We start from the raw sequence: 13005 nt of genomic DNA on the forward strand, positions 1-13005 counted from the left end.
GTTAGACGGGTACTCTTTTTCCTTTTTACGGTTTTTCCCACTGGGTTTTCCGTAAAAAGGTTTTAATGAGGCTCGGCCCTTAGTCTGCTTTTCTTGTGCTTTCAAGGGTTTTTTTTTTAGGTTCTTTTTCCTTTTCTTTTTTATTTATAAAATGCATTTTAATATGTTATTTTTATTTGTTTCCACTAATTTGGATATTCTTCTAAAAATAATCCTAAATTTGTTTTCACTAATTTAGATATTCTCATTCTCCACAAAATAATCCTAGATTTGTTTCCACTAATTTAGAGATTCTCCTAAAATAATACAAGATTTTTTTCCACGCATATTATTTTTTTTTCTGAAAATTCTATTATTTATATTTTTCGATAATGCTTTTATTAATTTGTTTACACATATTTAAGGATTATCCTAAAAATAATCATAGATTTGATTCCTCACGTATTATTTTTCCTTGGAAATTTTATTTTTATTTTTTCAAAAATTATGATTTTTTTTCCACTAATAATATTAATACTTGTAAATAATTAAGTAATCATTTTTTTTTACTTAAATTTAAAATTCTTACGTAAGTTTATTAGATTAAAGAGCTTGAATGCACGCCAGATGTTGACAATCTTAAGGAACCAAAAAAAAATCATATAGTAAAAGAAGGAAATTAAACAAACCAAAAAACAAATTAAGAGGAGTATAACTTAAGGGAAAAAAGATGCACAATTAAAAAAATAAAAATAAAAATCACCCCTTGAAGGGGCATGGAGGATTCAAACCCACAACCTCCATTACATATGAATGATACTTTGCCACCTTACCCAGTACTGGAAACTACATCAATTCATGGTTGGAAATTAACTTATGTGTTGTTGTCGCGTAATTATTGAAAAAAAAAACACCCCTCTTTTAGGAGCATGGAGGCTTCAAACCCGCGACCTCCATTACATGTGAATGATACTTTGCCACCTTACCCGACAATGGTAGCCACATTAATTCATGGTTGGAAATTAACTTATGTGTTGTTGTCGTGTAATTATTGAAAAGAAAAAAAATTCACCCCTCCATTAAAAAAATATTATAATATATTTAATTTTGTAGATGTCTTCATCTTTTTGGCCAACATATATACTCCTTCATTTTTAATAAAATTTCCTTTATTATATTTATCTTATAGAATTCATTTTTTATTACAACTTCACTAATTAATTAAACTTTATTTCATTGAGTATAATTATCTCAACTTCGTTACTCACACAATAGTGGTTCATTTTGTTATCATCATATCGATTACAATACTTGATTATAATATATTCTAATAAATTAAAGTATATGTTATATAGTTTTACGAGCAAAATCCCATCGTATGATTCACTTGAATTAATTTTCGTTTTCATTACTCACACTATAGTAGTTCATTTTCTTATTATTATATCGCTTTTAACAAAGTATATGTAGTTTTTCGATCGACGTCCCATCATATGATTCATTTTTTATTACAATTTCACTAATTAATTAAACTTTATTTCATTGAGTATAATTATTTCGACTTCGTTACTCACACAATAGTGGTTCATTTCTTTATTATCATATCGATTACAATACTTGATTATAATATATTCAAATAAAGTATATGTTATATAGTTTTACGACCAAAATCCTTGCGTCTGATTCATTTTTTTTTTATTTTTTCCATTACTCACACTATAATACTTCATTTTCTTATTGTTATATCGCGTTCAATAAAGTATATGTTATTTTAGTTTTTCGATTGATGTCCCATCATATGATTCATAGTATTTTTTAAAAAACTTCGCTATTTTAATTCAATTAATTAATTCATTAAGTATAATTATTTCGACTTCATTATTTACACTATAGTAGTTCATTTTCTTATTATCAAAGCGACTTCAATACTATATTATAATACATTGTCTTCAAATATTTGTTATATAGTTCTCCGAGCAAAATCTCGTCGTATGATTCATTTTATTTCATTTTTTATTTCCAAATTCACTAATTTATTTCAATTAATTAATTCAACTTTATTTCATTGAGTATAATCATTTATTATTATTATATCGCGTTTCATACTAAATTATAATTCAAGTATATATTATATAGATTCCGAGCAAAATCTCATCGTATACTTTATTTTTGCTTCCAACTTCAATAATATTTCAATTATATAATTAAACTTGATGAACGTTGAGTTTAATTATTTCGACTTCAAGACTATATTATAATACATTGTCTTCAAGTATATGTTATAATTTTTCGAGCGATATCCCATCTTATTCACAATTTTTTTTTCAAGTTCACAAATTTATTTCAATTAATTAATTAGAATTTATTTCCTATTATTATATCGCGTTTACTGCATGATTATAATACATTTAATCCAAGTATATGTTATTTATTTTTTTGATCGATGCCCATCATATGATTCATTTTATTTTTATTTCTAACGCTTCACTAATGCGGTTGCCACTACCGAACAAGGTGGCAAAGTATAACTCACATATTATTTTTAGGAGAATCATCAAATTAGTGGAAACAATTAAATAAAACATAATTTTAAAAAAATAATTAAATCATCAATAAAAATAAATAATGAATCCCAAAATACTTAAATCTTCCCAAACAATGGATTAAACTCGGCCATTTGCAAAATTAAATCTTCACAAAACATTCCGGCTGATTTTGACTATGAATCCTGTATTTTCATTGCATTTGAAAATTGAAAAATACAAGGTAAAGAATGACATGCAAATCTAATGCTGATCTACTCACCATTACTAGGCAAGAAATGAATCCCAAAATACTTAAACGAATACTCCAAACCTAGGCAAGAAATGAAACTAAAAATGCGTAAACGAATACTCCAAAACAAGCCCCATAAATGAAGTGCTTCCTGCTATCTTTCGCTCTCAAGTGCTTAATCTCATCTTCCAACATCCGGATTCTCCTCGAATCCTCCTCGACATACTTTTGTAGTCGATAGCATTCCTCAATCCATAAATTAAGCTTTGAATCAACTTCATCCGCATCTACATTGCTTGACTGAATCTCTGGATCAACCCAATCAAAGAATGAACACTGAAGCGCAACCTGAAAAATAGGGTTCTAGATTATGAAGCAAAAAAAAACCAAGATTGACTTGGTTTTGGCACACTTTAACGAAAATCAACAACGAGAAGTCATTACATCTTTTATCGGACAACATAGGAACCTGCGACCCAGGTTATGGATTGTTGTCGACGTTTTCATCACCACGCGGAGTTTGCAGTGGCACAAAGTATCGTTTCGCATGGTAGAAGCGCCAGCGGAGGAAGATTGGGCAGCCATGCTCTATGACGACACAATATTTAAATTCATATTTTAATTTCGTGAGATTATATTTGCACACGATATGAGTTCCTAAATTATGTTCCTAATTCGACACACAATATTCTTTCCAAAATGCGCAAGTGTATATTTTTACATAAAATTCAAAAAATAAAAAATAATTATCGAAAAAAAAATATATGTTGAAACAAATTTAGGATTATTTTTAGGAGAATTTCTAAATTAGTGTAATCAAATCTAGGGTTACTTTTGGGAGAATTAGAATCCCTCAATTAGTGTAAACAAATCTAGGATTAATTATAGCAGAATTAGAATCACTGAATTAGTGGAAACAAATCTAGGATTAGTTTTAGAATAATATACAAATTAGTTGAAAAAAAAAAATTGAAAAAAACAAAAATAAATGTTCGGAAAAAATAACATAATTTTCGAATATAAAAAAATTAATTTCATTAAAAAAATATTATTTTTGAAACAATAAAAAAATAATATATGGAAACAAATCTAGGATTATTTTAAGGAGAATCACAAAATAAGTTGAAATAAATAAAGAAAAAATATTTTTCTAAAAAATAATAATTTAATCTTTAATAAAAATAAATAATACTCCCTCCGTCCATGGAAGAACTTCCTAGGAGGAAGTGGCACATGTTTTAAGAAAAATTATTGTTGAGTGTATTGAGAGTGAATAAAAGGTAGTTGAGTGTATTGGGAGTTATGAAAAGGTGTTATAATTAATTAATATTGAGGCTCAGTTTGATATGCAAGTAGAAGCCTCATTACATGCTTAGCTGGGTTTTTTTATCAGTTTGATTTGTAAGTATAATAAAGATGGAGGCCCGTATTTGGACATGGGCCTAAGCTAAAAACACTGTTCCTCAAAGGAAACAGATGCAGGGGTCACCCTCGGTTAGTGATGCTCATTGCTACAGTATATCTTGTTTAATTTTGCTTTGGCACAATTGCCCCCAATATTCCCATCGCTTCCTCCCCAATTTTTTAAGACAACCACCGCCTGCCAAATATCACCACCTGCCCTCGCCGATCTCGTTTACCACCACCCTCAATTCTCTGCAATATTTCATCACCACCGCCAGGCCTCTACCGATTTCGTTCACCACCACCCCCAATTCCCTGCAATATTTCGCTGGCCCCTGTCTTCGCCTACCTCTCCATACCCGTCAACCCCTGCCTTCAATTGAATTTCTTTGGTATTTATCTTTCACCATGAATTTTGAAGAAGATTCCATGATTTTCTTTGGGAAAAAGGTCCAATTACAAAGACAACAATGATTTCTCACCAATTTTTGAAGAAGACGCCCTCTCCAATTTTGAAGACGCCATGATTTCTCACCATGAATTGTGCGAGCTATAATTAATTTCTATCCATTTGTTAATCTCTCACCATTAATTTCTATCAATTTTTGAGAAAGGGGTGTGTTTTTTTGTGTTGGACCCCGCACCACCGCCTGGATTTGTATTGTCATTCTTAGCTTCTTCAATTTTTTTTGGAGAATCTTCCAATCTTCCACGCATCTTAATTAGACTAATTTATGGGATTTTTTTGGGTACACAATTTAAGCAGACTGCAAGTCATTAAAGAAAGAGTGTGTTTTTTTTTTGGAGCAGAAAGAGTGTGTTTAATTAGTATACATTTTTGTGGTTCTTCTTCTTCGCCTCACTCTACTCCATTTTGTTTCTTTTTCTAGTTCTTCCTCCCCTCATCTTATTCTACTGCAATTGAGTGGTGGTGGTGGTAGTAGTGACGGTGGCGACGGAGGACGGTTGTTGATCAAGAGAGAGTGTGAATGGCATCGACATTGCAGCCCACTTCTCTTTTAGGGATATTTTAGACATCTCATGCTAATCTCATGATAGCAGCGCCTGTTATCAAACGGACTTAATACATTTGCGAGCTTTTAATAGTTTCCTACCAAACACAAAGCCCTCGGTTCATTACTGGCCCAAACCCAGCAACATTTTCTTGAGTTTGGGCAAATGGCCTTATCTCAACCAAGTTTTCAAACACGCCCTGAGAGTTGTGAAAAGTGAAAAGTAAGAGGATTATAAGTGGTGGGGTATAGTCCAAAAATAGGTAAGAAGTTTTTTGTGACAATACATAGTAGTAGCATTTTTGATAAAATAAATAAGTTTTGTATCACACCCCATAAAAAAATAAGTTTTGTAGCACATTTGACCTAAAGTACATAAGTACACGTCAATAAAGTGAATGATAGTGACATATTAGTTATTTTTGATTTAAAAATAAGAAAGTAAAACCAAAATCTGATTCTCTCTCTATTCACGTTAAAATGGCGTGATTTTATGTGAGAAATTTTGATTCCCATAAGGCTGATATCTTGTGTACATGAATTTATGGGTGACATATTATGGGTGCACATGAATTTATGGCGTGATTTTATGTGGGAATTAAAACCATATCACACGGTTGTTGGGTGCATTTATACCAACTCAAAGTCATACACACTTGTTAAGGAAACAACCTTAAATTTACGAACTTAATTGGTCCGTACACGGTTGCTGGTAGGTAGTTAATGAAGAATACCAACCAAATGTTCATTCATCACTCATTTGAACAAGAAAGAAGAAGAAAATCCTCTCGAAACACATACACGGTAGTACACGGTTGCTCCGAATATAAAAAAAAAATCATCTAAAGGCTTGTATTACATAAGGTATGTGAAATACATATTTTTTTTTAAATTTCGTCTGTACACGGTTTGTGTTCTTGAGTACACGGTTGTACACGGTTTGTATTTTAGTGATTTTTTGTTGTTTATTTCAATAATTATGTTATATATATGACTTATTACATGTTTTGGACTAAAAACGGCATAAAAAAACACTCTGTACGCAAATTATCTTATTTTTGAACCCTTAGTGTTCTGCTGTACACGGTTAGGGTTTCCGTGTACACGGTTGTGTACACGGTTGTACACGGTGGTCGAATTTGCTGTACACGGTTGGGTTGAATATGATTTTGATGTTATTTTTAGCATGTTTGTATATTCAGTTGATGTATTGGGGTACACGGTTTCCTGTTTGTGTATTTAAATGTTGTATTTTTGTCGTTTTGAAGCAGATGTCGTTTCAAGCAATCGTTATACGGCACAGTGGTCAGTGGAAATTAACCGAGTATGAAGGAGGCGATGAGGTTGTCGTGTACATGTCTAAGGAAGACCTTTGTCATGCGAAGTTGATGCAAGAGGTGCACGATCAATTAAACGAGGATGGTCGATCCACTTATATGCTTTTCTACACATCGACCACGGACGAAGGGCGAAAAATAAAAGTGGCTTTGAAGACTGATTCGGATTTGAACCGGCTGATTTCCGAGCATAAGAAATATCCCGTTGTTTACGTGATGGAGAAGGGCAAACAATCTGCGGCTCCGGTTCCTCAGACTCAAGAGCGGGTATATTATGAGGGACATCGGTCTACTATGTTTCCTATTGAGACGGACATTGGAAGAAGTATCCCTACACACGATGATAGTAGGGACGATTCATCGTCGCAGGAGGAGGAAGACGAGTCCGAGTCTTCGGATGAGGAAGAAGAGGCGATACGACGCAGAGAGATATTGGATTCAGTGTCGACTGAACAGGAAGCGTGGAGACAGACAGGGCCTCAGAATTTCACATCGGATGATCAGCCCGATGTCGAGCCTCGTGTTGGAGTTCAGCAGCTTGAGGCACGTGATTGGGGGATTCCAGTCCTCGATTTTGACGATGCGCCGGCATTAGGTTGGGAGGATTCTAACGTATTGGAGAGCGGGATATTATCGGTGGGGGCTCTATTCCGGTCGAAGGATGATTTGGCAATCGCTGTTGGCCTGTACCATATGGAGAATCACGTGGAGTACGCCGTGCATCGTTCCAGTACGACCCGTTTGTGGTTTGTTTGCAAGCATGGCAACGGTTGTCCGTTCATGCTGCGAGCCGTTCAGAGTGCATCGATCTGGAGAGTGATCAAGGTGGTGATGCATCATACCTGCCACATGGATTTGAATCGCACTGCCCCGAGACAGATTCCGGCGAGGGTTGTTGGAAGATATTTTGCACGGAAATTGGTAGGCGAGGGGGTCGTTTTGAAGCCGAAGGAGATGATGTCAGAGATGCAGCGCTTATTCGGTATTGAGATCAATTACAGCTTCGCTCTCCGTGCAAGAAACATCGCGATTGAGATGACGTATGGTGATTTTGGGAACTCGTATCAGATGCTCCCATCGTATTTGTATATGCTGAGAATGAGTAATCCCGGCACATTATACGACCTTGAGATGAAGGATGATGGCAAGTTCCATCATATGTTTGTTGCACTTGGACAGAGCGTGGCTGCCTTTGAGAAGGGTTACTTGAGGCCGGTCATCGTCGTAGACGGGACCCATCTGAAGGGAAGGAACGGCGGCATTTTGTTCGTCGCTGTTACAAAGGATGGGAACGAAGCAATATTTCCTCTCGCAGTTGGGCTTGGTCCTATCGAGAACGACGAGTCTTGGACTTGGTTCTTCCACCGACTGCGGACTTGCTTTGGTCAGCCGGATGATCTCTTGATTGTGTCTGATCAGCACAAGAGCATCAGAAATGCTGTGGAGTGTGTCTACCCGAACGTCCCTCACGGGTTGTGCTATTACCATATCCAGAAGAATCTCTCGCATTATGGGCAGCATGTAGCTGCAGTCTTCAAAGCAGCGGCATATTCCTATCGATCAGACGATTTTCAAAGGAATTTTTCTGCGCTTCAAGTACTGAAAGTCAACGCGTACACACGCCTCGACACTATTGGTGTGGAGAGATGGGCCAGGTCCAAGTGCCCTGTACGACGCACGAGCTTCATGACGTCGAATGCTGCCGAGACGATGAACAGTAGACTGTTGTGGGCACGACGCCTCCCGGTTGCTTCATTGATCGAGACCTATCGAGCCATTATGGAGAAATGGTTCGATAGGCGACGCATCTCGGCTGCATCGAGGTCACATGAGTTGACTGAGGTAGTAGAGGGAAAGTTGCATGTGGCTGTCGAAGCGGGTCGGCAATTGGCTGTTCGAGGGACGACGACGCACATGTTTAGTGTTGAGGATGATCATGCATTCTACATTGTCGATCTCGAGAATCGGACTTGTAGTTGTGCTCAGTTCGACCTGGATGACATTCCGTGTCGTCATGCTTGTGCCGCTATTAGGTACCTCATTTATTACAAATTTTGCATATTGAATTATTTTTTTGCAAATTTATCTTTTTATCTTTGCATTTTATTAGGCGTGCAGGACTGCAAGTCACGGATTTTGTTGGAGGATATTTCAAACAATCCGTGCTGTTGGCCACATATATGGAGCGTATTGTTCCCGTTCCACATCCTACGTATTGGAATGTGCCCGATGAGATATCAGCCTATGTTGTGAAACCCCCGGATATCACGGTCCATGCGGGACGGCCGAAGTTGAGTAGGGCTCGTTCAGCAGTTGAGGGTCCTCCTAATTCGGGTACTCCTAATTCTCGACCTCAAGTATGCTCACGTTGCAAGGGTGGAGGTCACAATGCCCGGAGATGCAAAGCGCAAGTGGGACCATTGGACTTGAACGTGCCGGTGGAAGGTGTCGAGCAACCACCCGATGCACGAAGGCGGCGAAAGAAGAAATGCGGCATTTGTAGGAGTGGAACACACACTAGGAATGCATGTCCTCAAAATGTTGGGTCGTGAGTGATTTTGAATCTTTGATCTTCAAAATGTTGTTGGAATGTTGTTGGATGTTTACTTGTTGTTTGGGGTCTGATTTTGTTGTTGGTATTTGTTGAACTTGCTTTAAAATTCGAAAAACAGGGGTTTTGGGGGTGAACAAGGGCTGAATGAGCTCTGTACACGGTTAGACCCTAACCGTGTACAGTTTCACGAAACCGTGCACGCAACCGTGCAAGGAAGAACTCGCAACCGTGTACGGTTACACGGTTAGGGTCGGTCCGTGTGCTGTACACGGTTTCGAGTTCTTCCGTGCACGGTTGCGTGCACGTTTTCGTGAAACTGTACACGGTTAGGGTCTAACCGTGTACAGAGCTCATTCAGCCCTTGTTCACCCCAAAAACACCAACAAGTCATAAAATCAACCGTATTTTAACAACCAACAACCATGCCAAACACAAAAACAGCAAACCACCAAACATAAGCTAAAATCAAACCACAAAACAACAGCAAATCAAGTGTATTTTAACACAAAAAAAATGTTCATCAACTGAAATGAATAGGGGGAGGATCCGTACACAACTCCCATATCCTAATAGCTATAATTTGTCGAAACTTTTGTATCTGTGCGGGTGTCCTCAGCTGCTCACGTGTTGGTGCGCCACAAATCAAACGATCCAGATAGGCACATGCAAACACACCACAACTTACACTATCTTCTTGGATGAATTGCTCTCTGATTGGCATAATGACGACTTTCATAGGCCTATCTGGAGCGGCAACATACCTCACGGTATTGTGTGCATAATAACCCACAGTGTGCAGCAATTTAGGCATCAGGCGAGTGATTGGCTTCATTGCATTTTCTCGACGCTTTCGTGCACCTTCCACATGTATCAGTGAGTCATACACTCTCACCTCCCATGCGGAGATAGATATAACCACAGTACACCAATGACTCTTATCGAGATTGCACATAGCTATTATCTGCAACACAATATGAAAAATATTTAGAAACGTTACGTATTTCAGTTAAAAAATTCCAAAATATGTTTATATTATACTTACCTCTTTCGCTTCCAACCAAGGCCATGTATGGCCTGAATCAGTTCCATGAAACATGGCGATCAGCTTTTCGGGCACCACCCACTCCTCGTATCCGTGTCGATCCCGAATGTTGTCCCAATCTTGCTCATCCGGATGCAACGACCTGAACTCTCTGAAAAGGGTCTCCTACAATCACAGATTCATGATTAATTTATAGGTAGTTGTATATACATAAACATAAATTATTCTGTCAAAAACTTACATAAAAATCCAGAAAAGCTATCGGCGTTCTCTCCCGTGTCACGCCTGCAACGAGCCTCGTCTGTCCCCGAGCTATCCACTGCTGATTTTGACGGAGCCGTCGGAGAGCCTTCAGATTCCAGAGGTCTAATATCTGCTTAAAAAAATCATGATTAGTTATGTACAATGCAAATCTTAAGAAACACAGTAAAATCAAATTATTATACCTCCCCGTCGAACTCCACGCGAGGATTCAGAATCCTGTGGAATAGCTCCTGCGACATCACCCAACCCGTCTCGATCACTTGCACATAAGTACCCGGCGGCGATCTCATAAACGCCTTGAAGCCCCGCTTCTTCGCCTTCAGCAGGGCCTTACCATACGGCAAGTCCGGGTCAATAACCAATTGAGGCCTCTCTCTAGCACCCGCCTCCTCCTCTGACGACGTCCAGGAAAAATTCAGATCATCACTTACATCCCCCGCCTTAGGCGCAGGGGTCTCTGGACGTTGGTACCCAGCCGATGGCCCTGGGCGATCACTGTGACGTGAGGCGGATCGCCTCAAAGATGTCTGCCCCTCACCATGATGTGAGGCTGATCGCCTCATAGATGCCTCCCTCTCACTGTGACGTGAGGCAGATCGCCGCTGACTCGCACGGGGTGGATCCTCTCCACGCTCTGAGCGTCTCTGACTGCCACGAGGCGGATCCATGTCTCCAACTGAGTGCCTATGGCTAACATGAGGTGGATCCTCACGCTCTGATCGCCTAGGACTAGGAATGTGAGATGTAGACCGTCTGCGACTGGGGCTCGGCTGGTCGTACTCCTCACTCCCATGTCTATGACGACTGGCATGGCTGGATGATGATCTATGCCTCCTCGAAGAAGAACGTCTCCCAAAGATGTCCTTCACAGCGGCTATGACCTTCTTCGTAATTTTGGCGACCAGTCCATGCTCAGAGTCGTCGTCTACAAGCTCGCGACGTATCTCGCGCCGCATCTCTGGGACCACAGTCCGGATCTGCTCCTGTGTGATACGGGCAATCAGGTCCTCATCGCGTCGCCTCCAATAATCCTCATCTCGGTCTGCCTGAGGCTCGCGATCATCAAACTCCTCTGACCTGCGCCGCTTCGACGGGCTGCCACCTGGCTCCTCATACGTCTGCCTATGTCGCTCGACATGGACAGGGACAGGCTGCTTCTCACGAGCCCTCTCTGCCCGTGAGCTACTCCTCGGGACAGGGACAGGCTGCTTCTCACGAGTCCTCTCTGCTCGTGAGATACTCCTCTGCACAGGGGGAGGCCTAACAGGAGGAGGCGGCTCCGGTACAACTGGCTCTGTCAAGCCAGCGTATTTCCCTCCGGGATGGTATCGTACAGAAAAGGGCTCTGGATGCCTCAGGGTCTGCAAATACCATGAATCATTCTCCTCCTCGACCGGTTCGAGTGTCCGGTGACACTCAGCCTGCACAAAGATGAATCGATCATTTCTCATTATTCGTTAATCATAACATAATAAAAGGATTGAAACTGTAAAAAACAACAATAATTACCTCATGAGCATCAAAAAAGTGGGTGAAGTCAGAAGCCGACTTCCAAGTCGTCCAGTTCACCAATCGTGGCATCTGCAACCTCGTGTCACGCATCCCACACGCGCGGCCCAACCTCGGAATGGCCTCGTACGACCAAATCTGTAATGCCCATATGGGCCCATAGAAGTGGTACGTCTTCCTATTACCGGTGCCATAGACTCTGCTTCCCAACACGGTGATCCACATCAGGATCAAAACGCTGCGGGGATGGCCCGAAACACAACCCCGTCACCAGACAATACTCCACTGCGCCGAATCGAATGTCGTGTCCACCAACGTGGAACCACTTCTCCCACGGACCGAATGCTTCGTCATACAACTCCCGTGCAAGAAGATGGTGCAGTGCGGCATTCGCACTATCCTGCCTCTTCAACTGAAGTAAATGCCCAAACGGACCTTGATTAAATTGTTCCAATCGCTGGTAGTGCGTCAGACAGGTCTCCACTTCCTTCAGTGTTGTGTCCTTTACATAGTGATTGATTCGTCCGGCATAACCTTGCATGCACGGACGTAACCAAACATGCCTCGGAGGCTGCAATTAATTCAAAAAGATGATCAGTATCAAAAAATATCAACCGTGTACAGATTCTAGACCAACCGTGTACAACCGTGTACGATTATAGACCAACCGTGTACAACCGTTTCAGATTATAGACCAACCGTGTACAACCGTGTACAACCGTGTATGGATGAACAAACCGTGTACGGTTGTACACGGTTTGTTCATACACGAAAAATACATCTATACGTTGAAAATACATAATTAGGGCATATTAAATCAATTAATACTAATCGTGTAACATAAATACCTAATCGTGTACAACCGTGTACTGAAGAACCATACACGGTTGTACACGGTTGTTCAAATTACTTTCCAGAATCAAAATTTCACAAATTACCAACATTATGCCATACATAAACACCTAATAATCAACTATTGTGCACAATTTAACAATACAAAACACATAAATTCAAATTTTAACAAATATAGTTCACGGTTACTTACCGGATTCGGCGTCGGGTATTTTTCCCTCCTCGATGTACTCGGGCGATGGCCTCGTTCTACAGGCTGTTCTTCCTCTCTGGAGT

The 13005-nt window shown here is 39.6% G+C and overlaps 2 protein-coding genes across 2 annotated transcripts; one reads left to right on the forward strand and one right to left on the reverse strand.

Annotated features, from left to right (window-relative positions):
• Nucleotides 1-5667: 5667 nt before the first annotated feature.
• LOC131017228 (uncharacterized) lies at nt 5668-9147 on the forward strand. The gene is made up of 2 exons (XM_057945958.1): nt 5668-8541; nt 8619-9147. Exons 1-2 carry the CDS (start codon nt 6335-6337, stop codon nt 9058-9060), a joined length of 2649 nt encoding a protein of 882 aa, XP_057801941.1. The 5' UTR covers nt 5668-6334; the 3' UTR covers nt 9061-9147.
• Nucleotides 9148-9517: 370 nt separating this feature from the next.
• Nucleotides 9518-12448, reverse strand: LOC131017229 (uncharacterized). The gene is made up of 5 exons (XM_057945959.1): nt 11878-12448; nt 10551-11789; nt 10346-10477; nt 10105-10269; nt 9518-10023 (listed from the first exon to the last, which is right to left on the reverse strand). Exons 1-5 carry the CDS (start codon nt 12100-12102, stop codon nt 9583-9585), a joined length of 2202 nt encoding a protein of 733 aa, XP_057801942.1. The 5' UTR covers nt 12103-12448; the 3' UTR covers nt 9518-9582.
• Nucleotides 12449-13005: the final 557 nt, after the last annotated feature.

Source organism: Salvia miltiorrhiza, chromosome 3 (genome assembly GCF_028751815.1).
Source record: "Salvia miltiorrhiza cultivar Shanhuang (shh) chromosome 3, IMPLAD_Smil_shh, whole genome shotgun sequence".
Classification (NCBI taxonomy): domain Eukaryota; kingdom Viridiplantae; phylum Streptophyta; class Magnoliopsida; order Lamiales; family Lamiaceae; genus Salvia; species Salvia miltiorrhiza.